The sequence below is a fragment of the Phyllosticta capitalensis genome (genome assembly GCF_038381095.1).
Source record: "Phyllosticta capitalensis strain CBS 128856 chromosome Unknown BKA78scaffold_10, whole genome shotgun sequence".
NCBI classification, from domain to species: domain Eukaryota; kingdom Fungi; phylum Ascomycota; class Dothideomycetes; order Botryosphaeriales; family Phyllostictaceae; genus Phyllosticta; species Phyllosticta capitalensis.
This window is the reverse complement of record NW_027117448.1, coordinates 1,575,126-1,601,358: the sequence shown is the minus strand read 5'-3', so window position 1 is coordinate 1,601,358 and position 26,233 is coordinate 1,575,126. Positions and strand designations below refer to the sequence as shown.

The window sequence follows — 26,233 nt, the reverse complement described above, 5'->3', positions numbered from 1 at the left end:
GTCGAGTAAGAATAAGTATCTCGTGGACGAAACGTTACGGCAAGGAGCAATCAGAACCGGGCTTCTGTCGCTTTGTGCGGCACTGCCGGCAAAAGGAGTAACACAGGAATGAGTTCGAAGGTTGCAAACAGCAGTGACTCTGTGTAATTGTGTTTTTTCCACCAGCCCATAGATGAGCACGACTGCATCCTTATCTCCTAAAAGCCTAGGAGAAGAGAGAGGACTTTTATACCTACTCCTCTTGGGCTGCTGTCACGCGCCATCAGTGTAGCAGCCTTAAGGGGTATAAAAGCTTGTCTTTTCGCGCCTTTGGCTTGGAGATTGCAAACAAGACTCGCGATCTAATACAGCATACAACCGAGAAAAAACGCCACTTGCCAGTGTCTGATCCAAGCGTATCGCTTTCCCGGCGTTGCTCTGCTGTTGGGAATCCTTTCCACCGAATGAGGCCAGTGCTCCAGTGCTGTCTCCCTTCATTGCTCTATAATGCTGAAAAGCGCCTTTAGCATCGAGCAATTGGGACTGGGCTTCTGTCGCTTTGCACGGCACTGCTGACCAAAGAGGCAATTTTAAGAGAGCGTCGGAATGATGCAAACAGCAGTAGGCGTGCCCGATCGGTATTTCTCCACCAGCCCACAGATGAGCGCAACTGCTTCTGTGTCTCCTCAAAATTCAGGAGGAGAGAGGGAATTTATACCTGCTCCTTCTCAGCACGGACTGTAGTCATGTGCTGCGAACAGATTGCGGGAGGTGTATAAAAACCCCTTCTTTTGCGCCTTTCGCTTGGAGACTGCAACCGAGTCCAAAGCGCAGACATCTCTTTGAAGCTCAACAGAAAGCTCAACAAAATGAGCTACTTGCCAGTGCGTGAGCCAATCTCCTCACTTTTCCGAGGATGCTTTGCTCCACTTGGAGTACTCTTTTGTGGAGTGAGCCCAGGAGCTTAATGCTGTCTCCCTGCATGGATAGATGATGCTGAGCAGCGCCTTCAGTATTCTAAGGGAGCGTTTTAATAAAGAGGAATCGGAATTAGACTCCGACTGCTTTGCGGCTCCGCCGACCAAAGAAGTAGTCTCATAAGGACACCAAGGGAGGTTGTAAATGCAGTGGCCTTCCGATTGGGTTTTCCCACCAGCCCACAGATGAGCGCGACTGCGTCTGTGTCTCCTTGAAATCCACGAGAAGAAGGAGGAGTTTTATACCTGCTCCCAGGTCTTCTTGGGCTGCTGTCGCGTGCTGCACACGTGGCAGATAAAGGGGTATAAAAGCCGTCTTTTCGCGCCTTTTACTTGGAGACTGTGATAAGTTTGGGGCGTGCAGTCACCTCTGCAAGAATTCCTCACACAGATGAGCTACTTGCCAGTGCGTGAGCCATTCTACCCACTTTTCCGGGATGCTTTGCTCCGATTGGAATATTCTTTTGTGGAGTGAGCCTAACACTTTAGTGTTGGCTCCTACCATTGGTGTATGATGCTGAAAAGCGCCTCCAGCAAATCATCGCAAACAGAAGAAGTAGAAAGGCGAGCTCGGCAGTGTCGTGAGTTCTTCTGTGCGTACGCCCTCCCCAAGCAAGTATGCCTCTTCATGGAACCCCGACTGAAAGGGAAAGTAGAGCTTTTCCTTCGGGCAAAGCGATTCCTACCCACCCTGTCTCTTGCTTCAAAAACAAGCTTAGAGGGAAGGTGAGCCTTTATACCTCGTCCTCCTGCTCCACCTGACTATGTTCGGCGATCCGGATACCATGTCTAGACTCCACCGTGCATGATCACTCCTCGTGCCATGACACACTTCCATTTGCTGCCCTTCATCCGACTCATCGATGATTCTGACACAAAAGCGAGTCACAAGGATCCTCTGGCAACCTGTCAGGCATGTGATACCTGATATCAGGTAGCATTGTGAGGTATAAAAACCCATTGACCTCCCTCTACTGCCGAACTCAAGTCATTACTTTCCTGAGCTAGGGAAGCATCGTCAGAGCACTTTATTCTTGCGGCGGCTCTAGAGACTGAGACAGATCTTACTTGTCGTCCATCGCTCCCGAGCTGCCGCTTTCTCTTTTAAAATTTCTAGCATCTACCATTTGCCTGTCACTACTATGCCTTGATGATGAAGCGCATCAACATTCAACACACAAAACCTACAACAACCCCTCCCCCTATCCAAACAATGTCACCAGATCTCACCTTTCACGAGCGCAGCAACGCCCACATGGCCCCTATCCCTATCCATGCGTACAGTACACCTTGTGGCCGCTCTGACTGCCTGGTACGTGTGGGGATAAGGCCCCCAGTTCTCCCTTAGTTACGATCGCCATCTAAGACTCCAGGACCAACCTCCACCGAACGAGTGAATGAAGTCGGAATACTGTGTTGTTGTGCCTCCTGGAAAGCCCGGACACTTCAACTTTACTTGTCTCTAGCGCTCTTTCCTGGCGGCTTCTGTCTCCATCCCTGTCAGACCGACACTTCTCACAGTCTCATCACCTCCTCAACTCCTCAACCCATTGACATCATCCACTACGCTTTCATGCTAATCCACGTCACCACACCTCTCCATACCCTAACAAAGGAATCTTGTGGCCGAAAGAGCGTATCACACGACCTACCCCTTAACTCTCGGCTCTTCCACGTCTCCCCCTTGAACCCGTGCCACTGCACAGGCGGGACAGGAAAGCTATAAAAGCTCCCACCCACACTGCCGCGGCAGAGCTCAACAAACTCGCAGCAACCCTCGACGCGAGACCGTCACCGACAATTTGGTGAATCCCGACAGCTGACTGCGTGTGGCGATGGCTCTATTTGGAAATTTGACTGGTTGGCTCTGTGCCTGTGTTTGCCCTCGCTTTCTCTTCCCCGCCAATCTTGCACATAGGATCACCACATCTCTATTTCTCCACTTTTACACCATAACGCTGTCCTGTCCTGTCCTGTCCTGTCCTGTCCTTTCCTTACATCACTCCCCCACACTGCCCCTGGAAACTAGCTTTTCTTTTGCGCACGGCTACCAGACCTCCAGCACTTCGCAAGTCCTATGACACATGCATTTCAAACAGCTCGACACCAACTAGAGACACCCACACGCGTGCCAGTCTCTCCAGCTCCCGAAAAAGATATATGAAACTTCCTTCCTCTCCCCTTCCTCTCCCCTTCCTCTCCCCCTTCCACTGTGCAACTACGTCGATGCCTACGTTCCTACCTTGAGCTGTGGGGAGAACACGCGAAGGCCGCAGATACTGTCTGCGCCTTGGTGCCGGGGTGCCAGAAGGTTGATTGACCTCGGTTGTTGCTTTGCTTTCGCTGTTTTCTTGCCCTGCGCCTCAGCAACAACTCCTCTCCTCTGAGCAGAGCAGGCGTGTCAAAGCTTTAAAGCGTCAGGCAATGGTGTTCTTCGTCGACGACCGGGCTATGCCAGCTCCCTTCATCGTGCCATCGCAAAACGCTGTGAATCGTCGCTTGTCTATGCCGCTTTCTGTGCGCCCGGTTACAAGTCGATGTATGAGCTGTACCACTAGACAGCCAGCAGAGGATTTTTAGCTGCGAGAGAAGACTTGAAGAAAGTTGTTCGTATGGATGGTTGGTTGGATGGAGACAAAGGAGGGGAGGGCGACGCAAGATGCTGGCATTAGCTTTACTGTACTGTCCTGTAGCGTACTGTACCCACGCCTGCCTGCCTACCTACCTACCTACCTACCCGCCTCCCGGCCACAAAACAACAACATACATACACCCCCTCCCCCCCCCCCCCCCCCCCCCCCCCCTCCTCCCCGACAACTCAAACCCCCACTAACTAACCCCCACCCCACCCCCTCCCTCCGCCCCTCCCCCGATTCCCAGCCGCACCCCTCCACGCCTCGCCCACATCCCTCACGAGCTGAAACAGGGGCATCTGGCGCCAGCTCTCGCGGGCAATGTGGCGGTGCATCAGCAGCGCGAAGAGAGATAGCGAGGTTGAGAACCAAAACGCGCGAAGCGCGGCGCGCGTCTCGCGGCGGATGTTGACGTGCCGGTGGGTGAAGTGGTAGAGGAGGGTGAGGGTCTGTGGGTTGCGTGTGAGTGAGGGGGGGGGGAGAGGAGGGGGGATGATGGGGGGACGACTTACCGTGGCGATGCAAATCCACGCCGGCAGCAAAAGCCGCGGTTCGTCGTCGGCGCCCGACAGCCGCAGCCAGCGCGACGTGGTGAAGAAGTTGATGGCGACGACGGTCCACAGACGGACGAGGGTGGCGGGGGCGGCGTAGTTGAGGAGCCTGTCACACACAGTTTAGCAACCATGTCGAAAAAAAGAGTTTGCCAAACCCACCATCGCGACATGAGGCAGTCGAGAAAGTAAAAGGAAAGATATCCCGACGTGGCACACTGCACACACAACATCAGCAACAGCTCAGCTCCATCCCGCTCTCTCCTCCAAACATACCCAAAGCAACGCCAGCGCAACCTCGGTCAGGACGAGCGTCCCCTCGGCCTCGCGCTGCTGCCCGCGAATCTCCCCCAGCAGAAGATCCAAAAACGCGCCGCCATGCCCCAAGAACCACCAGATGGCGGGGGCGCAAGCCAGCGCGCGCGAGCAGAGCAGCGGGACATGCCAGCGGCGGTTGACGCCGAGCAGGCCGGCGACCTGGGGGTGGACGGCGGCGGGCTTGGAGCCCTTGCCGGCGGCATCGGTGCCGGCCTGGGGCTCCGACTCGGAGGGCTCGGGGTCGGGGTCGACAACAAGAGGAACGCGCGAGGCCGTCAGGGGCGCGAGCCCGTCGCGGTGCATCCGCGCGCCGGTTGCGCTGGACCGGCGGCGCGGCCGGCGCGGCGCGGTCGAGGCATCGTCGGCCAGGTCAAAGTCGCTGTCGGCGATGGAGCGCGGCGAGTTGATGGCGCCGAGGGAGCGGCGTCGCAGAGGGGCGCCGGCGTGGAGTGCCGAGTTGGGGCTGGAGGAGGAGGAGACGTCGTCTAGAAAGGCGGCATGGGTGTTGCGTAGCGGGTGCGGGTGGACGCGGTGCGGACTATTGCGAGTTGGAGAGGAAGGGCGGGAGCGCGAACGGCGCTGGTCGTCGGCGGCAATATCCTTGTAGGAGGGAGGAGGAGTTGACGGCGGTTGCGTCAGAGGAGCGGGCGCGGACGAGTTGAAGGTGTGGCGGGCAGAGCGAGGTCGTTGGAGCGGAGGTTGATGGAGAGACATTGATGTGGCCGGTTTGGTGTTTGACGTGCTAGCTGTGCTGGTTGGCCGGCTGTGCCACAGACAGACAGCCCCCCGGCGGTGCCCTCGTGCTCTTTTTCCTGATTGATGCCGCAGACTGACGCAATTGATTGCGGAGAAGAAAAATCCGGATAAGAAATGACGACAGAAAGAGATGCTGACAGAAACCGAAATTCTCGAGCGAAACGACGCGGACCAGACCAGATGACGGGAGCCGAGCAGCCTTTTAAAGACAAAGAAAATCAAGAGTCAGCGCGTGCCAGATATACAGGCCGACGACGACAAAAGCAACAAAAGTGGTGTGGTGGATGGCCGAGAAGTAGGTCCAGTGGGGAAGACGCGGGCGGTGCAGTCGGTGCGCACGAGGACAGGGCGAGGAGCAAAAAGGCACGCGAGGGTCGAAAAAAGTCGAGAGGGAGCGGCAGCCCTTGCGTTTGCTGGGGACAGGAAAAGGTGACGATGTTTGCGAATGGTGTTCAGGTTATGGAGAGCAAGCAAGCGCAGACGCCATGGCTCGCGCTTGTTCCCCACGTTGGCGGCCAGGGTCTTGGTTCGTCGATCGCACATCATCGTCGCCCTCATTGGACCACACTCCATTCTACACTACTTCAAAATGTCGGCCACTGGCGTCTCCTGCGTCAGTCCCCATGCATACCACTTTTCCTCCTTGCCCAGAAACATGCGCTTCTGAATCACAAACAACTCCGACACCTTGCGCTTCTCCTTGACCATGCGCTCCAGCGTCACCTCGCCGTCCTTGTCCACCGGGAGCTCCTTGCCCCACGCGTCCACCAGCTGCTCGCCGCGCCGCGTCCTCTTGACGTAGCCCTTGACCAGCGCCTGTTGTGACTGGATGCGGTAAATGACCTGGCGGTAGTAGATGGGGCGCTTGTTGGAGTCGCCGCCGGGGTACGGCAGCTGCACGGCGCGGTCCGAGACGAACTTGGGCTTGCTGCTCGACAGCAGTCGCCAGTAGAGGCGCTCGTTGGGGTCGCGCTGCGCGATGCGGTTGGAAAAGGATTCGACGAGGCCTTCGGCGCATGTCTGGCGGAGGTGTTCGACGTCGCCGCTGGTCACATTAGCCCCATGCCGTGCCATCTGTCGCAAAAGTGTGCCCTGCTTACAATGCAAACGCCGTGTACATTTGCTCGTACAGGTGCTTGGCGAGGTCAGGTAGTTGCTTCCTGGTGAGCAAAGGGCGCGGCTTGACGCTCTTGTACTTGTAAAAGAGGAGGCTGTCCAACGTGAGCTTCTCCCCGAACCACAGGACGCGCGCCGCCTCACCTTCCCATCGACTGGAAATAGCTCTTGACCAGGTTGTACTCGAGCCTGAATCTCGTCTTGGCGTCTTCGACGCTCGAAAATCCCGGCAGGTCTTTGCTGCGCGGTCTTATAAACGTCCCTGCAGCACATGCATCAGATCTCATTGTCCCGTCAGCCTCCAGACCCTTGCGCCGCTCAAGTTGTTGCTCTGCCTGTCCACCTACCGGGAAGTAGCCCAATGTCTCTCGGGATCATCTTGATGTTTTGCGCGTCCCGCTGTGCCGCCTGGAAGCTAGGCTCTTTTTCTCGGTGTCCCCTCATCATTGCCTCGCGAGCATCCTTCATCGACTGTCGGTAGTAGCTGGAGGCACTAAATTGCCGGATGGACCCTCTGCTGGCGGCCCATGACGGTGTCTTGTTCGTGCGGCGCTGGTGGAAAGCATTGGGGACGTGGACGAGACGGACGGCGGCGGTCGAGGCCAGTGAATTCGAGCTCGGATTGAGGCATTGAAACGCAGCGTGCCTGCGAATCGGCGCGGAAACGGGCAGCCGCCGCGGAATCATGGCGCTCGAGGTTTAGGAGAGGTTGTGGCGGACCGGCGGAGGTTGCAATGGCGCGGCCGTTCTTTGGTGATGCGCGGCGATGCGGAAAATGTGACGGAGCTACGTGGTCACGTGTTGATATGCGGACGCGACCAAATGAATTCACCAGAAAAAATATTGAATTGCTTCCTTCCTGACGACTACTCAATTTCTCCAGCGTTCCTCCGCACATACTCCCGCAATCCCATCAACCCCAACCACACTGCCTCCTCCGTCCGAATGGTTCTGCTTCCCTGGTTGGGAACCAAATTGACCCAAGCATCAAACATGTCACCAACAGTCTTGCCATCGATTCCTTTGTTCGCCAAGTCCGGGTCCGCATTCGCAGCCACCTCCAAGCCCGCGACACCGCCAAAAACCAGCAGGAGATGCTGGAACGACTGCGGCAAGCCCTGTGACTCGCCGTCGGACCCACCGCCTTTGGCGGCAGGCTCTCCCGCAGCAGTCAAGAGTGACGAGAGCGCCACGCCGCGCTCGGATGTGCCAACCGACACATCGTACCCGCCATCCCACGGGCACTCTGTAAATACGGCGCTCAGGCTGCCCGCCGGCCGCGTCTGATATCCCCAGAAAAGCCCCGTCTCTTCGCGCGGCGCCGACGGATCCACGGCCGCCGCCACCAAGTCGTCGTACGCGCCAGGGTCGTGCTCGTCTGCAAACTTGAGCGTCACACGCGAGTGTTGTGGTATCGAAGCCGGAGGGTCTAGCCGCACGGGTGAGGGCAGACCAGCGTCGACCAAGACCACCGGAGCGGCGGCGCCTGCCGTGGTGTTGGGTGCATCCTCGCCGTCTCTTTGTTTCTTCTTGCGCTTCTTGGCTGAAGAGGGGTTGCTGTGCGGCGTGCCATCGGTGGCGGCAGCGACGTAGGACGGCTGTTCGCTGACGACGACGCCCTCGCGGTATTGGCACCACTCGTCGGCGCGCAGGTGGTGCGGCATGTCGAGGCTAGGCAGCGTGCCCGCCGTGCGCAGGTTCGGGTGCAGTGGGAATAGCGCTTTGCGCAAGTGCGGTGGCGTTTCCAGGTAGGACAGCATGTGGTAGAGAAAGTTGTCTGGGTCCGAGAACCCGGTGTAGCCCGACGCCTCGTCCTGCCTCCGCCGGTCGTTGTAATAGTCGTTGTTATAGCGCTTTTGTCTCTCGGCATTGTGCCTCTGGCCTTGGCCGTCGTTGAAAATGATGACCTCGTCGACGCTGAAGACGGCAGCTGCCCGTGCAATGGCGCCAGCCATGGCGGTCTTGAGGTCGTGTGATTGCGCATTGGCAATGATGCTGCCTGGCAGCGCGATGCTCAAGGTACAGCTCCTGCCCTTGGTAGGCTTGAAGACGGCTGTGGGTTTGGACGTGTCGGCGCCGTCGCTGCTAGCGGCCATAGCGGTCCCGGCCTGGTGTAGGACGACATTGTTGCGCTTCCTTTTCTACCGGGTGGTTAGCATGAGTTGTGGGGATTCAGCACAGCGGTGATACCTTGGATTGCGAATGCGAAGCCATTGTGTTGGGTTGCGACAAGATTTCAAACATGAGCGCGGAGATCCCGGTCCAAGCTGCGAGCCACTGCCGTTCAGCCCTATTTGCACGGCCACGCTGCGCCACAGAAACAACACCAGAGCAGCCATCGTATCCCTTATTCCATTTGTCACACCGCTGCCTTATTCAAATCCTACAATCCCCAGAAACATGCGCCGAGCCCACGGCACAATCGACCAAGCGTCAACAACGGCTGAAATTACATCCCTCCATAGCGTCTCCCCGTCGACCAGTATCAACACAAATCGAGCGACGGTGTGTACCAATAGTGGAGCAGTAGAATCCAAGTGCATCGCCACGCTGCATACATGAAGGACAGCCGAGGGGCGTGTCTCGGCGCCCGGTGCAAAATTCGAAGCTCCGTTGCTAGCAATGCAACGGCACCCATGGGAGCTGCGCCGAAAGACTCTGGCTTTGGTGTTGATTTCCAACCACAGGGGTTCGGCCGTTGAGGTCCGGGGAGGCGAGCAACTTTGGCCATGATGACACTCATTCCAATCGATTGGACATGTCTTGAAAGCCCTTGAATTAGAAAGCAATCTGCTTTTACGTCGTTTAAATGGGAAAAGCTTGACCAGTATACCCAACACACAAGTGCAAATTGGAGTAAAGCATCATGTAGACCCTATTTGGAGAGTTGAGGGTCAACACAGGGAATTGGTCAACCGGTCGTCCCATTGTACTGTGGGAAAGTTCGAGTTGAGAGCGCCATTTAGAAGGGAGAACAGTTGGGTATCTATTGATCAAATCATCTTGGGGGGACTGGTTGCTGCTACCGCCACTTTTGCGCCTTCACCACTGGTTCCGGTCCCAGTTGGGGTCTACTTTGTCAGCTTGTGCCTTGATCCTTAGGGCGGAGCTCTCACCTTGAACGAATGCCGCAAGGACCTTGGAACCAGTCTGCAGCAGAGGGTGTCCCACGACGATTTGCAGGAACCTTTGCAGACCTTCTCTGCGGTGCTCAATGACGTCGTCCGAGAAGCGGTTTGTAAAAACCTTGCCAGGCAGCGGCGGAATCGTCACGCGTGCCGACTCCCTTTCCAAAATGTCTCGAAACGCCTCAAAGTCCGAGTATCTTCGTCGTACCGTCGAGTGCTTGAGCTTGAATGCGGGGATGTTGGTCCTCATGCTGATCTCGTAGGTGGTGTACATTCCGCGGCCGGTGCCATGAGTCTGAGGATTGCGCACCTGGTTGGCATTAGCATTGCTGGGATTTTGGGACCGTGGCGGGGTAATTTACCTCAATCTCGAGAAAGTTCTCTGGAGGGCCGTAGAGCTCCTCGTAGGTCTGTGGCCGAGAGTCGGGGAGCGATTGCATGATGAGGATTTGACGTCAGGGCAGAGCAGTCGTGGCTGCAATGGCTGTCGGAGTGGTCTTGAGTAGAACCCAAATAGCAAGCTCCCAACCCCGCCAAGCAGCGTGGATCGAGCTCCAAAGTGGGAGTTGTGGGCCGAGTCTGTGGGAAAATGCTGCAAGAGGGATACAGAGATGGAGAGGCGTGCGTCGACAAGTCTGGCAGGATGACGTTCTCGAGGGGCTGGTCGCAAAGCGCGGTACAGGAGGTGGACAAAGTGGGGTGAGAGGTGGTCGGGCGGGCAGTTGCTAGGTTCGGAAGTGTGAGATAATCCGAGGCACCTACCTTGTCAGACAACCCAACAACCAGACACCAACAATGTCCTCCATTTCGCAGGATTGGTCAAACGTGGCAATCTCACCTTGGTCTGAGTCTTGCTGGAGTCGTGAAATCTTCTTTCTCAATCACTCGCACGCTTCACTAACCTGCTCTTCTCCTTCCGCGTCCTTTTGCAGAGAAACATGACAAAATCTTGGGCTCACCACCTTCTGAACATGATGATAGGCAGATAGCTTCAAGGATGGAAGAATCTGAGATGGATGTAGGTACATGTATCAAATGGCCACGAAATCGACGAGCAGCCAAAGCGAGCATGTTCCTGGGAATTTCTGGATTGGGGATCATCTATGAAAAGAGCTTCGGGAAGGCTTAGAGCAAGTACTTGTCCAAGCACTTGACTGCTCCTGATATGCGTTCTCTAGAGGATAATGCTCCATCTACTCGGCGTCTTCCCCTGGTCCTGCTTGGCCGGAGGAGTTGGGGGTTGGTCGACAGACCGATGCCTGACGCGGAGCGACAAACGACATGGGATCAATGTGGATAATGCGTACATTCAGGTATTACTACGAGCCATGCTACATCGCCAGCAGCACTGGTCGTAGCTTTTGGGCATTACGCAGTGGTGGTTGCCACGGCCAAGTCAAAGGCAAAGAGACGGGAGCATTCATGCCTCAAGTCAGAAGGACGTGGAGAATCAGAGAGTCGAGCGCTGCTGCGACTTCCTCTCTGCGCCGTGTGTAGGTATTTCCGGGAGCCACCATCTACATAAAATCCCCCGCTGCCTTTGCACCTTTCCTTCTCTCCACTCACCCACCACCTCATCTTGCATCTATCTCACCTTGCAGAGCTACCCGGGCACATTCATTTGATTGCTCCCTAGCTTCACACTCGTTGCCATGAGCCCACTCCCCAAGTCCCTGTTGCAGGAGGATGAAGCCTCCTCGAGCAGCCATGAAGTGCCTTCGCCAGCGAGCACTTATGGCCAGACTCTCGTTGGCGGCGACAGCGTACCCGCTACACCATCGACTGCCCCATTCGACAACCCGCCGCCTCAACGAATTGAGGTCATGCTTGACCGCTGCAAAAATGCTACCACCGCCGTTCGCAGAGGTCTAGGCCTCGTCATGTCTGACTCTAGTCCAGCGGCTCTCGCGAGCATGGTCAACGACCTTCCCGTCAATCGCTCCCGTCGCTCCAACAGTAAGTGAAGTACTCACATGAACCTCACCACCAAACTGACCCTTGAAGGCGACTACCTGGCTCGCGGTAATCTGCATGACATCCCTGGCCGTCGGCGCGCGGAATCGCCAATGCCATTGACTGAAGGCTCGGAACCTGTCACAGACCAAGGCAAGAACGCCGACACCAAGGAGCCATCAAACCTCTACAGCCCCCGTCCAGACAGACAGGGCCACAAGGTGACGGCAGACAACGCCCAAGCTCACCTCAAGCCCGAGTGCTGCATTTTCGTCGCCAACCTCCCGAGTGCACGGCCTGACGCTCTGATTGGCAGCGCTTTGAACGACGTCTTTTCCCGCTTCGGTAAGTGCTTTGTCAAGCTCAAGCGGGACCGTGGTATGCCCATTGCGTTTGTGCAGTACGACAACTCCGCGGATGCCTCGCAAGCCTTGGACCAGGGCGCCGGTCTCATCATCCTTGGGCGCAAGTGCCGGACAGAACGTGCCAAAGCTCCGAGTAAGTCATCGACCCCGCTACCCGTGTCTCTACTAATGTGTACAGGATGCGTCTACGTCTCGCGCAGAGATGGTGCGATGCCTTCCGAGGGTGAGGTCGTCGGCCTCTTGGCAAGCCGCGGTGAAGTTGAAAAGACCTGGGCTCCAACTGAGACGGAGCAGGAGCTCCACAAGCTTCCGCCGGGCTTCTTCGTGAGGTTCGCGTACTACCAGGATGCGGTGGACGCCATGAATGTAAGTCAAATGTCCAATTTCTCCATGTCAAATCTCGCTCCCCAGGAGTCTTCAGCTGACGCTCCCAGGCCTTGCGTGATGTCCCCAAGTATCACGTTGAAGCCCAACAGACTCCAAGATCGCCGTCGCTCTTCGATCCAGCCTCGGTGCTTGCGAGGCCCCATCCAAAGGCAAGGCCGCCTCTGTTCGATCCTTCGAAGCACGACAACCGCGCCCTCTGGATTGGCGACCTTCCGGAAACAATCACCAAGGCAGACCTCGCGCGCGTCTTTGGAGGTATCGGGCGCCAGATCCGGTATATTGAGCTCAGAATCCGCAGCAACACGGCCAACAAGGCTGGCTTCACGAGCTTTGCCTTTATACACTACGTTGACGCCCGTGGTGCACACATGGCTGCCTGCATGACGGTAAGTCCTTCCACGTAGTCATGATCACTCCTAATGCATACAGTACAACACTTTGCGACTTTTCAACCGTCGCTGCGTCAGAGTCCAGTTTGCGCGCAAGCCATTTTGGCAGCTGTTTGGCAATCGCCGCCCCAACACGTCCCAGAACCACGTGCCCCGCCCTGTTCCAGCTCTAGGCCAGCAGCAATCGGCCTACTACGGCCAGTATCCCATGGCCAACTTTTACCCTCCGGACTTCAGCTACATGTACTCGTCCAACAGCATGATGCCTCCCCACGCACACGCTTTTAGGCCAGACTTGTGTGGTCATTTCATGCTGCCACAATCGCAGATGAGCCTTGTCGCGCCTTCCTCATTCGCGGGCTCCTACATCTCTCCCCTCGAATAGACTGCAGCGTGCTCCAATTGAGAGGAGCGCTGCGCCTTGGGGGTTATCATGCGTACGCTTCGCTAATCCTTGCTAACACACGACTTCTTCGGCACCCAAACATGACATTCTCGCTGGACATTCCTGGAGTCATCAGCATCTTCGCCTTTTGCAGACTCAACAGAGTTCAATATGTTTTGCTATTTCCGACGAGCCCAAACACCACGACGCCCCCATCACTTCATTTCGTCGCAGCATTGACAGCTGACGAGGCCTGATTCGCAACAAAACCTTTATGCCAGATGCAACATTACTGCTTTCTTTATTTCGACTTCGTTAGACTTCGTCGACCATTGCTCTGACCGGGAATTCGAGTCCTTTACATTACTACGATTTTACAGGTTCCATTCGCGCCACGGGACTAATTGCTAGCAACGAGATTCGCTGGGAGGAGACACTAATGAGGTAGTTCTCAATAATCGAGACCAGAATCGCAAACGGGAACGGGGATAGTGGAAAAAGCTCGCAGACATATAATGGATTTCATGAACTGCATTTGCTTTCTTTGTTTGATCAAATCTCATTGCGCGATACAAGATTCTCCATGACTCCTTCTCTGGTCAAGTTGGTCCATATCTCATGATGCCGGCTCTATTCCTCGGTTGAGTTTAGCGGCATCGGCTGCAGTGAGCGAGGGCCCGGGCAGATTAAAACCTCGAACGACCGAAGCCTTCCTACATCATTACAATCCTTTTGCAATCGAACAACTTCGGAATACGCGTCTTCAAAATGGGCGTTCCTTCATTCGAGGCGTCCAACGCCATCATTTACTTGACCTACGGAGCCTTGCTGTGCGTTTCTGGCCAATATGGTCTCTGCCCCATCTCCAATTTCTTTGCCGACTAACGCGTTGCACGTCTTTCAGCCTGAGCGGTTGCGCTGTGGCATGGAAACTGCGCCATCAAAACAAGGGAGAATACCTGTCCAGCAACAGGACGCAAAAGGGTCAGAGTCAAGTCAAAAAATGCTCCACTGTCGGACGCCATTACCCCGCATCCCTCTGCTCTCCAGTTTGATAGACATGTGCTGACTGGACACAGCTATTCCCCTTGCGCTCAACTTCATCGCGTCGGGTGAGTTGAACTCTGGTCTCCGGGGGTGCTTTGTGCATCCATGACGGCAACGGCGGCGGCGGCGGCCTCCTCAGGCAAATTAGCGGCGAAAAATGCGTCAAGCAAGCAAGCCGACGACGACTCTTCCGGGTGATGCGTCGACAACGTAATCCCAGGTTCGTATCATGATCGATCTCTCACAGTATCGCCTTCGCCGACGTCTTTTACTCGGTCTGCGTTGCTTGACCGGCTGGCTTTGCGTCGGCAGCCAGATTCCCCGTCCGGCATCTCCTGCGTGGGAAGTCGTCAAAACTGACTGAAATGGCCACCAGCCGGTCGGGCAAGGTAGGTTCGGAAAAGACCTCGGCGAGGCTTTTCTGTGCGGCTTCACTGCGGGCGCCGAGTTGCGCGCCGCAGCACCACGGTGGCTCCATCCACCCCCTCTTACAACAAGTAGAGGGGATATGGACGTCACGATGGCTGCTGCGGCGCGAAACGAAGCTGAGAAGAACCGTAAGAACTCGATCAAGATAATTCTTGCGTGAGGAACGTGCTGCCGCTGTTTTCCCCCTCCCCCTTCCCCTTCTCGCTCCGCTGTATTAGCTGACCAAGGCGCTTGATTTTGTCGCCTGCAGGCCTCGGTTCCGGCATTTTGTTCACGTATCCCGAGATTTCGACCATTGCGGGCGTCCAGGGCCTGGTGGTGTATTCGCTTTCCAGCGGATTGCCCCTGCTCGCGTTTGGCTGGTTGGGCCCCATCATCAGACGCAAGTGCCCCGAGGGCTTTGTGTTGACGGAGTGGACGCGCAAGAGATATGGCGCCGTCACTGCGCTGTATTTGAGCGTCATGACGTATGTTTTGAGCTGTGCGGGCAAAGACGTGTAGACTGACGGGCGAGCAGACTCATCACCCTGTTCCTTTACATGGTTGCCGAGCTCTCTGCGCTCCAGCAAACCATCACTGCTCTAACAGGCCTGGACGGTCTCCCCGCCGTCATTTTCGAATGTGTCGTTACGACCATTTACACGAGTGCGCCTCCCACTTCACCAACTCACTGACAACTCCCTGACTAACGCCTCCCAGCGCTCGGCGGCTTCAAAGTCTCCTTCGTAACCGACAACATCCAAGCCACCATGGTGCTCGGGCTGATCCTAATCGGCGTCATCACGGTCGGCAGCACAACGCACGTCGACCGCTCCCTAATCGCATCCTCGGGCCTCCTTGACTCCAGCCTGCTCGGCTGGCAGCTCATCTACATCCTGCCCGTCGCCGTGCTCACCAACGACTTCTTCATCAGCGGCTTCTGGATGCGCACGTTCGCGTCACGTTCCGACAAAGACTTGAAAATCGGCACCGCCATCGCCGCCGGCGCCGTCACCGCCATCCTCGTTCTTGTCGGAAGTACGGGGCTGCTGGCGGCGTGGAGCGGGGCGCTGACGCCAGAGACGTACGAGAGCGAGGGCAGCGTGTCGTTCTTCCTACTCCTCGGGTCGCTGCCGGCGTGGGTCATTGGCATCGTGCTCGTCATGGTGGTGTCGCTGTCGACAAGCGCCTTCGACTCGTTCCAATCCGCCATGGTGTCGACGGGCAGCAACGACCTGTTCCGCAACCGGCTCTCGCTCTGGTGGATCCGCGCGGCCGTCGTCCTCGTCATCCCGCCCACCATCGTCGTCGCCCTCAAGTCCCCCTCGGTGCTGCAGGTCTACCTCATCAGCGACCTCGTCTCCGCCGCCCTCATCCCCGTGCTGCTCATCGGCCTCTCCGAGCGCTGCTACGCCTGGCGCGGCATCGAAGTCGTGGTCGGCGGGCTGGGCGGCATCCTGTCCGTCTTCCTCTTCGGCCTCGTGTACTACGCCGGCGACGCCCGCCTCGCCGCCAATTTGCTCCTGCTGGAAAACGGCCTCTACCTGGACGACTGGAGCGCGTTTGGCGCGTTTGTGGCCGCGCCGGTCGGCGGGCTGCTGTGGGCGGCCGCCGCGTTTGCGCTGCGCGTTGCGCTGGCGTGGGCGAGGGCGCGCGCGACGGGGACGCGCTTCGCCGCCTTTGACGACCCGCGCAAGGTCGCGGTGGAGACGGACGAGGCGGCGGATGCGGCGACGAGGGTCGTCACGACGGTCAAGGGCGGCGTGGAGGATGTTGGTGGCCGCTTTGTGTGAGCTGCAGTGGCTGCAGCACGCGGATGGATGGGGACGGCGGCGTCTGCTGGGCTTGGGCACGATCCTGGAGTCGAGCAGGGGAGAAGGGGTTCAGGCTTGGATACGCAAGAGAGAGAGAGAGAGAGTATGAACGCGAATTATGGAGCTCGGAAAGGCCGTGGGCAGTGTAGGGGGACGGAAATAGGGGGTGGATCGCAGCAAGCAGGGGAGGGTCGAAAGACGGTGGTGGTGGTACGTCGAGCACGATACAATGGCATGAAGATGTCTGCTTTTGCATGATCGTAGAAGAATGGTCAATGGCGTGAGAATGAATCCGATTTCTCTGTATTGGGGTGTGTTTGCAATCACGTCGTCCTCAATCGGGAGGGCAAACCGCACGCCTGCCCACCTGCCCCCTGAACCCCTCACTCACACTCCTGCCCTGCCGCCAAGCATTGCAGCACCCACAAACCAAAGTCAAAACAGTCGCCAGTGTTGATCTCCAACCACCATGTAGCTAGCTCCACAAGCAACATACTTCTTCCCCATGTCATATGCTCCCCAACCCGTGGGCCACACACATGGTGGTGGGGCCTAGTACTCCTACTCGGTCGCCGCCCACTTGTCGCCCGTCAGCCGCTCGTACGCCTCGACGTACTTGTGCTGCGTCTGCTGTACAATCTCGGGTGGCATCTCGACGCCCTCCTTGCCCTTGAGGCCCGAGCGCGTGAGCCAGTCGCGGAGGAACTGGCAACACACACACACATGGTCAGCTTTCGGTCGACTTTTCATCAACAGCAGCACGCGCCGCCCTCAACATCACCACCACAAAGAAACAACATACCTGCTTATCAAAGCTGTCCTGGCCGCGGCCCACCTCGTACGCATCCGCCGGCCAGAAGCGGCTGCTGTCGGGCGTCAGCACCTCGTCGACCAGCACGACGGTTTGCGCTGGGTCGGCCGCGTCGTAGCCGAATTCGAATTTCGTGTCTGCGATGATGATGCCCGCGGTGAGGGCGTAGGTGGCGGCCTGTGGTGCGGGGGGTTAGTTGGGAGAAGAAGGCTTTTGGGAGAAGGGGATGGATGGGGGAGGGGAGGGAGGAGATGCCTTTTTGTAGAGGTCGAGGGCCAGCTGCTCGATTTTGGCGGCGGCGGCGGGGCCGACGATTTCGGCGGCTGTCGTAGTTCGTTCGGCGTTAGTTTAAACGTCAGACAAGAAAGATGTCCTTCTCTGTTGGCGACGTGGACAGTGTCGAACAGCAGAGACAGGATGTTTAGATTTCAACTCACCCCTCTCCCTCGAGATGTTCTCATCCTTGCCGCCCAGCTCGGCCTTCGTACTCGGCGTGTAAACCGGCTGCGGCAACTTCTCGCTCTCCCTCAACCCCGCGGGCATGGGGGCGCCGTGCATGGTCCCCGACTTGGAATACTCGGCCCACGCGCTCCCCGTGATGTAGCCGCGCACAATGGCCTCGATGGGGAAGATTTGCAGCCGCCGCACCCGCATGCTGCGCCGGGCCAGCTGCGGCGCCGAGGACTGCAGAGAGGCTGGGAGCGTGGAGGACAGGAAGTGCGTTTGGAGGCCGGGGATTTGGGAGGAGAGGTACGAGAACCAGTGTGTGGAGAGCGCGGTAAGGAGAGCGCCTTTGAGGGGGATGCCCTGGGGTGTGGTTAGTGCGGTGGTGTGGTTGGGAGAGATGGGAGATGTCGTGGGCGGTTTGAGTGCATTCCATCTCTTGTTGCAGCTTTCGGGTTTCCTCTTGTCTTCGTGGTCCCCCTCTTCCCGCATCTCTTGCCTCGTACCATGAAAAAACCAAACCAGACAGAAACACAACCCAAAAAGAAAGAAACCTCATAGAGCCCAAGAAAGCCAACCAAACAGCCCCCCAACCCCTCAACGAAAAGCAGAAGAGAAACAAAAAGACGCAAAACCCACATTCTTCATGACAACATCATACGCACTGATGCGATCCGTAGCCACAAACAGGAGGCTCTCTTCATCCAGCTCGTACACATCGCGCACCTTGCCGCGCGCAACGAGCTTGAGCTGGCCCTGGAGGTCCGTCGAGACGACTGCGTTGGCGGCGGCAGACATGTTGCAGGATGCAGAAGAGTGCGTGCGGTGAGAAATGTCGATGGTGACGCGTGGATGGAGCTGGCGCGGTATCAGTAACGCTGATTCGACAAAGATGATTTGATGAGACGGCGGAAAAGATGCAAAGTGAGGAGATGGTTGGGGGAGGGTGAGTCACAGAGTAGGTAGGTAAGTGCTGGGTTGAGCTTGGGGTGGATTGTGGTCGTCTAATGGCGGTGGTTCCGTTGTGCTGACGATGGTGTGTGGTGGTGCGGAGCTTTCGCAGGCGCAAATGAAAAGACACAGTTGATGTACCTACATGTACTTTGTTAACAGCCACGCGCCTCACGCGATTGCTTACTGGACGTCGTATGGTCGCAAAAGCCCAAGTCAACAGATGGCGTGGAGTAGTAGGTCCGCAGTGGTGACGCGAGCCGGCCGAACTTGGCGGGTTCGGAGAGATTTTTTTCCCATTGGTTGTGAGCAGGGTCAACGAGGGCACGGTGTAAAGGAAACAGGACCAGCATGCACTTTTGACATTTTGACTTTCATACTGTCAACTCTTTTGTTTGTTTGGAGCTGAGATTTTCCTTTTCTGCATCCTCTCCGCCTCGAGGCGGCACGACATGTCAGCCACGTGACCATTCTCAAAATCCGTCCTTCCACATTCAACGCCTCGTGAATGAAGCCTTTTGAAGAGAATCCCGTAAAGTTTCGAAAGGAGGTTCAGTGCATGGCGCCAACGCCAAAATGCGAGTGATGGAGCGGACTTTCGCACTGTTGCTATGGACATGAATCCAACTCCCGCCGCCCGGAGGGAGTAACCTTCTCTAAACGCCGTGCGCGCGCAGTATCATACATGTAGACTTTGGCCTTCCTCGCTCAAAAAGCAAAGATGATAGGGGGATGAGACGGAGAGGGAGGAGAGGAAGCGGAGAGGCGTGCACTCGGCCACTTTACAAGGATCATGAATTTTGGAATAGAATCAATCAACTTTTAGACCTTGGACGTCGTGCCCAGCAGCTTGAGCACAGTCTCGTATGTACCAAACATGATGGCAGCGCTGGGCACCGTCCTCAACAGGTGCGGTGTTAGGCCGCCGTACAAACCGGCGAGTCCTTCTTCTTTGGCGATGAGTCGGAAACACTGTACAAGACCGGTGTACTTGGGCCGGCCGTCGGCGGCGGGGGCAAGACGGAGTCGCGTGCGGACAACCTGGTTCTGTCAGTGACGAAATTTTATTTTCAAGGGACATGGCCTACCTCGTGGGGATACGTCAGGGCAGTCGCAATGAATTTGGCCGCACCGGCCGCTCCAATCCCGCCTGTCCAAGAAACAACATTGTCCCAGACGGTGGGATCGCGACCAGACGCGTCGAGCCTCTCTTGTCTGCTGGCGAGGCTCATCTTCATTTGCTCGTACAGCATCCATTGAATTGTGCTTTCGGTGACGCCTAGGTAGCTTGCGCTAAGGCCCTTGTACAGTCCGCGGATGCCCTCTTGCCTGAGGGTTTGCATTGTGCAGTCGAGCGCATTCTTGTATTGCCGGCCGCCGCCCACCTCTTTTGCATTCGACTTGTCTAATTGTAACCGCGTCTTGACGAGCCAGATTGGGTTTGTCGCGGTGCCAGTGACTATGCCAGCGCATGCGGCCGCGCACAAATGTACCCATGCGGCTTCCTGGCCTCCATTGAGATATGTGCTGATGAGCCGCTTGCCATTTCCATATGTATAAAAGTTGATGGCGCGAGCGGGCACTACGCCAACTAGGTTGGGCCCTAATCCTTTGAACAGCGCGCGCCAGCCCTCGGTGCGCGGAATGGCAAAGAGAATCTGGAATGTCTCGCGGAAGTGAAGCGCCGCGCTTCTTGTAAAGCTCATGGACGACGGCGAGGGCAGACCGCGGGCGGCTCGGGAGGCCAGCAGTTGTTTGTGGTAGTAGTCGGATTGAAGGCGTGTCTTGAGGACGTCAAATGGCGCAGTGAGCGTCGCTGCGGCAGTTCCGCCAATACTGGAAAAAGTCAGCCTTGAGTCTACAAGGGCGCAACTGGCAGCAAACGTACGCGCCAGCGACAAAATGAGCCCATGATTTTGCAAATGGCGAGGCCTTGGCAACGGGTTCCGGGCCCGTTGGATTTGTTTTCAGCAAAACATCGCCGGTCTCTCGGGACTGTGGCAACGGCGTTTGTTCAATTGGCGGGTGGTTTGCTCGAAAAGTTCGAGTCTCGCGGCCGGATTCTAATGTCATATAAAAAGCGTGCGAAAGGCAGCGAGATGAAGGGCGCGCGCTGGAGAGTAGAAATTGGGGGCTTGCGATTGGCTGGCGCGTATGGTGACGAGCGGAGGTTCGGGGAGAAAATTCGGTAGTGAGGCAGGACGAGAAGAGGACGGAGAGGAGGCAAAGGAAATGTTGGAGTGTTGCGTTCAGATATGAGCAGATGATGGTGGCGCGGCAGAAAGTTATTCGGCAGAAGGCCAGGTCTGTCGCGACTCGCGTCGACTCTCTCACCGCCCACGATCGACTCGTACGCGGCACGCGCCGCAACAGCTCCTGGAGCTTCCAAAGCTCCCACAGCGTTCAACTCCCCAATTGCCGCCATGCGCGTCACCTCTCCTCTCGCCCGACCGCCGGGCTTCCTCAAACGCAGCTGGGATGAGCTCAAACGGAGAGCTACGATAGGCATGCCCGCCACGAGCCACGCCGCACTCGGTATACTAACTCGTTGCTGCTCCAGCCTCCAAGTTTGAAGGCTTGCACGAACCCACCAAGCCTTTTCCTCTCGTCAACTTTGCCAACCCAGACTCGGTCGAGATTTGCAAGCGCATGTCGGACAAGGACACGGGCGGATTCTCTCAAGTCAATTTCGACCATGTTCCCGCTTCCAAAGGAGTGCCGGCGCATGCCCGCTTCCATGGCACCATATCCACCGAGCTCCCCAAAGACAGCATGAAGATTATGCGCACCGGCTACGCTGGCTGGAGAACACGAGACCAAGGCCCCACCCTATTTGGGCGCTCAGTGTGGGACATTGATCCATACAGATATCTTGCGCTGCGCATCAAGTCTGATGGCCGCAAGTACTTTGTGAACCTTCAGACCGACTCGATTGTGCCGACAGACCTACATCAACATCGTCTCTATGCTCGGACGCCGGGAAAGTGGGAGACGGTGCTCATAAACTTTGAAGAATTTGTGCGTACAAACCACGGCATGCGGGTGCAACCAGAAGGAGAGATGCTTAGGCAAAAGGTGCGGACGGTGGGAATTAGCTTGACGGACAGATTGCCTGGTCCATTCGACTTGTGCATTGGCCAGATATATGCGACCAACAAGGGACCCGACGAGCAGGAAGTAGATTAGCAGGGAGCAGTGAATTGAAGAGCCAGCCCAAGTGTTATTCGTAGACAATGACTTTATGTGTGGTGGTGTGCCTTGGCGGATGCCCCGCTAGCGTGGCCAACTCCACTACTTTACTACCCAGACTTGACGATGCTGCCGTGGTCCTTTTCCTTCTTCTCCTTGCCGTAATTCTTCTCCTTGTCGCCGCGCGCCATGGCGCGCTACCTCAACCCGCAAAAACTCAGCCTGTTGGCTCTCGCGACCCTGTACTGCGACTCGCAGGTACCCGCACCCGCCGTCATCCCCGTCCTCTCTTTTCTCACCTCCCAAATAATCCCTTCCCCCTCCGCCGACAACAATGGAGCAGCTACCCCCACCCTTTCTCTTGACAACTTTGCGTCAGTTCTTTCTCCTCACGTCTCTCCCAATTCTGAAGAGTCATTACTTTTCCCCTTTCTCTCAAGACTATGGGCAATAGACTCGCTGCATGCTCTTCACCAATTCTTTGACGACCTCGGAAATCTTCTCGTCCGGCCCCGACGTCATGGAGATCCCGATATTGGCGACCATTCCCCAATCAAGCTCTCAAGGACGTCGCCGCTGGGCATGTTTGTTCGCCGCGCGCAGCTTGAATTCGCCCGTCTCCAGTTCCACGACGCCAGCAAGCTTTGGTCCGCCTTTGTGAGCTACCGCCAGCCGAGCGGACCCTTGTTGCAGAGACATGCTGGAGCTTCCAGTTTGGCCTGGGATAAGAACCTTGAAGACCTCAGACTCGCAGCCTCGGACGGCCTCTCCCTGGTTGCATATGCCGACGCATGGGAGGAGACCCATGTCGACGACTATGCCAGTGTCGACGATGTTGAACGGCTGCTAAGCTTTCAGCTGGAACATCTTCAGAGTATGGCGTCTGCCCCCAATCCGCACCTCTCGTTCTAACTTGAGTGCAGAATATGGAAACCGCGTGCCCGATGAAATGCGACAAAAGCTGCAACGGATGGTTGATCCGTCAGCTGCAGTTCCCCCGCTTGGCCATTTTGTCACGTAGGTTGAGACTGTTCATCAGTGATACCACGCTGACAACACCAGATTCTTCGATAGTTGGAGGGCCGGCGACTACACGTCCGCATTCGACAACCTGCACCGCTACTTTGACTACACGGTCCAGACCAGAGACAAGACGTACTACCAGTACGCACTGCTCCACATGGCCATTCTCCAGGCCGACTTTGGATGCTTCAACGAAGCCATTGCCGCCATGAACGAGACGATTGCAACAGCCCGGGAGAACCAGGACATGAGCTGTCTCAACTTTGCGCTGAGCTGGCTCAATCACCTCGCAAAGGCGCATCCAAAGGAAATCGACCCGTCCAGCTGTGGTGGAATCCTGGGAACGGAACGGGACGGTCTTGCTTTCCTCAAGGCCAAATCAAAGGAGTCCAAAAACTTTAGCTTGCTGAGCTCCACGCTGATGAGCGAGGCAAAAATGCTGATAGCAAACGTGCGTGGGACATGGGCATTTGGGGGATGTCACTAACACTATCTAGGGCTCTAGTATCCCCCGGTCATTTGAACACGTCCTGCAAGCTGCTCATCTGAACATTATGCACGACATCAAGAGCAACTTGGGCGTACAGTTCCTGATGCAGTCGGCCTTGTATGGACGTCTTGGTAGGACCATCTAAATCCCTACATCGTCAGCGTTCTCACATTACGCCAGGACAAACCCATCTTGCCGAAGAATCAACCAAGTTGCTCCAAGAATGCTACCGTCCTTTCTGTCCGCGAGAGGAGGTCATCCGTTCCATCTGCACCAGTGCCTTTATCGTAAGTGCATCCTTCCGCTGAGGAGACTGACGGCTGACAACATGCAGAAAGTACAAGCCGGCGCCTACGAGGAAGCCTTTGAGATGTTGCGGGCAATCGACACACAAGACCACCGAACCCTCAAGATGAACCAATACGTCACGAGCTTCATGGCGCTACTCAAGGCGCGGCGTGCGATACGGAGGTACGTTGGCCATGGCCCCTGAATCCAGATGTCCATTCGCACATGACAAGCTTCTAACACGCCCAACCAGGCGCGACAGCCACAGTGCATCGAACCTGCTCCGCCGCATCCGCTCCTCGCAGCCCACCGACCCGGACCTGCTACAGCACCTCTCGATTCTCGAAACCGAGCACCTGATCTACAACGCAGGCGCCTACAGCACGGCACTACAGCGCATCGAAGCCGCCGCCGCGGACCTCAAGCGCTCGCACCCGCACCCCGGCGGCCCCGGCGGCGCCAGTAACGGCGACATCTACCTCCGCATCCACCTCCTGATCCAAAAGGCGCAGCTCTTTGCGTCGGCCGGCCACCCCGTCAAGGGCTTCAGCACGGCGTTGCGCGCGTCTAGCTCGGCGCACCGCGCCAAGCTGTGGCCGCTGCTGTGGGAGGCGCTGGCGGTCGTCCAAGGCGCGTTGGTTGCGCTGGGAGAGTTTGAGGCTGCCAGTCGCCTGGGCGATGCGGTCCTCCCGCAGGCGCTGGAGGGCGGCGACGAGAGGCTTTGCGGCCGGCTGTACGCGGTGCAGGCGGACGCTTGGGTCGGTCTGGCGGGCCGTTGTGGTGGTGATGCCATGGGAGCGCCGACGCCGGATCGAGGTCGAGCTGCTGCTGGTCACGACGGCCAGGACGCGGATGCCGAGGCTGATCAAGGCGGTGGCCAGCGCGCTGCCAGGCTCAAGATGGTCAAGGTCATGCTGGAGCGCGCGAGAGAGTGTGAGTTTCATTCGTCCACTTTCCCTTTTTCCCCTCCACCACACCATCCAACCTCGCCCGCCCATCTCCCATCTCCCATCTCCACCCTCCCCCCAACCAAGCACCCCTGACTAACCAACCCCTCCCTCACCCAGGCTTCGCAACCGTGCAAGACGTCGCCGGCGAATGCGACGCCATGGCCAAGCTCGCCTTTGTCGAAAAACTCATCGCAGCAACCACGTCGTCCACCACGTCCCCTCCTTCCAATCCTTCCAATCCCTCCAACAGCACCCACACCTCTCTCGGCAGCGGCATCGCCAACATTGGAAGCAGTGTCGCCGGCATGAGCGGTGGTGGGCTCGGTGGTGCGGGCGCTGGAGACGCGGCGGCGGCCGTCGAGGCGGCAAAGGCGTTTGTGACGCGCTTTCGCATTGCGGCGGAGGAGAGGATGGCGGGGGCGGGGGCGGTGTGAAGGAAGACGGGGAGGGACGAGGGAGGAGGGCGTTGACACAGACGGTGGGATGGGGGAGAGGGGGAATGCCGTGTGTGGTTGGAGGTTGGAGGGGGCGGCATCGCTGTCTGAGCATTGAAAGCATTGATGGGGCGGTTGGCGGCGTAGAGATCCTGGCAAAGACAGAATGATCACAGTCTATGCGGAAAGCAAAGCAAAGCAATGTGCACATTGGCTGGCTGGATCGCTGGCTGGATGGAGAGAGGAGATGATGGTTGGCTGTATCGTACATTTTCTCGTCTGGCAGCCAGACGCAACATGGAACGGCAGGCCAAAGGCGCTCCAAACACACAAAACTCGCAAAATGGGATTCGATCATGTGAATCTAACTAATGGACAAGACGGAGGCCAGAGGTCAGGGGGCTGACATTTGGCATTCCAGGAGCAGCGGTTGACGGGCTGGATGGCTGGCTGGCAGGCTACTGCTACCGAGGGTTCTACCGACAAGGATACTGTACAATTGCGCAAACTGCATTTACTCCTTCTTGTGGTAGTTGACCTTGTCGTTCCAGAAGATGGTCTGTCGAGCAAATATCAATCAGTACATGTCGCAAAGACAGAGACGCCAAGAATGCAGCCATTTTTTCCGCGCGCGTCAGAGGACGAAGCGGAGGAGCTAGCTAGCTCCAGCCGCTGTCGACAATACATGAGGCGTTTTCTTCCGCATCCGCCCTCCCTTGCACCTGGGCCGGCACAAACAAAACGAATGCAACAACGGTCAACAACGTACCTTGTCGCCGTCGCCCCAGAAGTAGTTCTTGGTGCGGATGTTCTGGTAGTCGTATTCGACGCGCTCCTCCATGGGCGGGGCGTGGGCGGCGTGCTCCCAGTGCTCGTTCCAGAGCCTGTAGGCGTTGGCGCCCGCGAGGATCAGGCAGGGGGCGACGAAGCTGGAGGGAGAAAGATCTTGGTTTAGCCCTTGCTCTACTTTTCTTTTGGTGATGCGATTGAGGATTTTGCGGGGGGCGATTGCGTTTGGGATGGCCGAGAGGAAGCGGACTTGGAGGCCGGAGGTGGTTTTGCGGGATCGGTGCAAGATTGGTTTGGTGGACAGGGTCTGAGGATGGGTACTCACTAGATGGAGAGCTTGCGCCAGAGCTCTGCGATTGCCATGCATTAGCCAATGATTTCATCTCTCCGAAGCAAACAATTGAACACTTACCGCTGCTCTCGGCGGCGTGGTGCTTGACGGCGGCGCGCTCGCGGTTGAAGGCATTGTCGGCAGCTCCTGTGAAGCCAGACTCGCCGGCGGGGGCAGAGTAGTGGCGGCGGAAAGCGGTGCGCAGCAGCGGCGACGCGCGGGCAATGGCGCGCTGGGGGAACATGACGGCGGGATTGGTGAGGTTGTAGAGTGGAGAGGGAGAGGGCGTCGGTGGTTGGTAATGGATGCGATGGTGGTTCGCTGAGT

General features: G+C 57.2%; 10 protein-coding genes across 10 annotated transcripts; 3 read left to right on the top strand and 7 right to left on the bottom strand.

The window, feature by feature from the left end:
* Positions 1 to 3,789: 3,789 nt before the first annotated feature.
* BKA78DRAFT_356245 (N-glycosylation protein-domain-containing protein) lies at positions 3,790 to 5,172 on the bottom strand (the record flags this gene model as incomplete). Its single annotated transcript, XM_066892027.1, has 4 exons — positions 3,790 to 4,038; positions 4,102 to 4,249; positions 4,303 to 4,358; positions 4,417 to 5,172. 4 exons carry the CDS (start codon positions 5,170 to 5,172, stop codon positions 3,790 to 3,792), a joined length of 1,209 nt encoding a protein of 402 aa, XP_066740748.1.
* A 310-nt stretch (positions 5,173 to 5,482) lies between these two features.
* Positions 5,483 to 6,720, bottom strand: BKA78DRAFT_35338 (uncharacterized protein). The gene is made up of 3 exons (XM_066891547.1): positions 6,475 to 6,720; positions 6,315 to 6,425; positions 5,483 to 6,259 (listed from the first exon to the last, which is right to left on the bottom strand). Exons 1-3 carry the CDS (start codon positions 6,615 to 6,617, stop codon positions 5,794 to 5,796), a joined length of 720 nt encoding a protein of 239 aa, XP_066740747.1. The 5' UTR covers positions 6,618 to 6,720; the 3' UTR covers positions 5,483 to 5,793.
* A 437-nt stretch (positions 6,721 to 7,157) lies between these two features.
* BKA78DRAFT_324251 (putative RNA methyltransferase) lies at positions 7,158 to 8,521 on the bottom strand. The gene has a single exon (XM_066889271.1). It carries the CDS (start codon positions 8,424 to 8,426, stop codon positions 7,197 to 7,199), a length of 1,230 nt encoding a protein of 409 aa, XP_066740746.1. The 5' UTR covers positions 8,427 to 8,521; the 3' UTR covers positions 7,158 to 7,196.
* Positions 8,522 to 9,020: 499 nt separating this feature from the next.
* BKA78DRAFT_35330 (Phox homologous domain-containing protein) lies at positions 9,021 to 10,263 on the bottom strand. Its single transcript, XM_066891533.1, has 3 exons — positions 9,821 to 10,263; positions 9,447 to 9,768; positions 9,021 to 9,401 (listed from the first exon to the last, which is right to left on the bottom strand). The coding sequence occupies exons 1-3, from the start codon at positions 9,896 to 9,898 to the stop codon at positions 9,373 to 9,375; spliced, it is 429 nt and encodes a 142-aa protein (XP_066740745.1). The 5' UTR covers positions 9,899 to 10,263; the 3' UTR covers positions 9,021 to 9,372.
* A 3,408-nt stretch (positions 10,264 to 13,671) lies between these two features.
* BKA78DRAFT_288046 (uncharacterized protein) lies at positions 13,672 to 16,488 on the top strand. Its single transcript, XM_066885742.1, has 6 exons — positions 13,672 to 13,767; positions 13,842 to 13,921; positions 14,017 to 14,049; positions 14,664 to 14,880; positions 14,931 to 15,058; positions 15,113 to 16,488. The coding sequence occupies exons 1-6, from the start codon at positions 13,706 to 13,708 to the stop codon at positions 16,183 to 16,185; spliced, it is 1,593 nt and encodes a 530-aa protein (XP_066740744.1). The 5' UTR covers positions 13,672 to 13,705; the 3' UTR covers positions 16,186 to 16,488.
* On the bottom strand, positions 16,484 to 18,759 carry BKA78DRAFT_324233 (putative phosphoribosylaminoimidazole-succinocarboxamide synthase). Its single transcript, XM_066889270.1, has 6 exons — positions 18,558 to 18,759; positions 18,101 to 18,319; positions 17,455 to 17,824; positions 17,273 to 17,340; positions 17,009 to 17,194; positions 16,484 to 16,911 (listed from the first exon to the last, which is right to left on the bottom strand). The coding sequence occupies exons 2-6, from the start codon at positions 18,257 to 18,259 to the stop codon at positions 16,768 to 16,770; spliced, it is 927 nt and encodes a 308-aa protein (XP_066740743.1). The 5' UTR covers positions 18,260 to 18,319; positions 18,558 to 18,759; the 3' UTR covers positions 16,484 to 16,767.
* On the bottom strand, positions 18,760 to 20,680 carry BKA78DRAFT_324230 (mitochondrial carrier domain-containing protein). Its single transcript, XM_066889269.1, has 3 exons — positions 20,301 to 20,680; positions 19,501 to 20,248; positions 18,760 to 19,453 (listed from the first exon to the last, which is right to left on the bottom strand). Exons 1-3 carry the CDS (start codon positions 20,483 to 20,485, stop codon positions 19,235 to 19,237), a joined length of 1,152 nt encoding a protein of 383 aa, XP_066740742.1. The 5' UTR covers positions 20,486 to 20,680; the 3' UTR covers positions 18,760 to 19,234.
* A 105-nt stretch (positions 20,681 to 20,785) lies between these two features.
* Positions 20,786 to 21,718, top strand: BKA78DRAFT_288038 (complex I intermediate-associated protein 30-domain-containing protein). Its single transcript, XM_066885741.1, has 2 exons — positions 20,786 to 20,917; positions 20,973 to 21,718. The coding sequence occupies exons 1-2, from the start codon at positions 20,836 to 20,838 to the stop codon at positions 21,596 to 21,598; spliced, it is 708 nt and encodes a 235-aa protein (XP_066740741.1). The 5' UTR covers positions 20,786 to 20,835; the 3' UTR covers positions 21,599 to 21,718.
* A 63-nt stretch (positions 21,719 to 21,781) lies between these two features.
* BKA78DRAFT_346713 (putative anaphase-promoting complex subunit Apc5) lies at positions 21,782 to 24,786 on the top strand (the record flags this gene model as incomplete). The annotated part of the gene is made up of 8 exons (XM_066890539.1): positions 21,782 to 22,475; positions 22,525 to 22,618; positions 22,664 to 23,075; positions 23,122 to 23,245; positions 23,295 to 23,401; positions 23,449 to 23,585; positions 23,656 to 24,335; positions 24,470 to 24,786. The coding sequence occupies exons 1-8, from the start codon at positions 21,791 to 21,793 to the stop codon at positions 24,784 to 24,786; spliced, it is 2,556 nt and encodes an 851-aa protein (XP_066740740.1). The 5' UTR covers positions 21,782 to 21,790.
* Positions 24,787 to 25,300: 514 nt separating this feature from the next.
* Positions 25,301 to 26,150, bottom strand: BKA78DRAFT_256720 (cytochrome c oxidase, subunit VIa; the record flags this gene model as incomplete). Its single annotated transcript, XM_066885118.1, has 4 exons — positions 25,301 to 25,345; positions 25,556 to 25,715; positions 25,901 to 25,925; positions 25,988 to 26,150. The coding sequence occupies 4 exons, from the start codon at positions 26,148 to 26,150 to the stop codon at positions 25,301 to 25,303; spliced, it is 393 nt and encodes a 130-aa protein (XP_066740739.1).
* Positions 26,151 to 26,233: the final 83 nt, after the last annotated feature.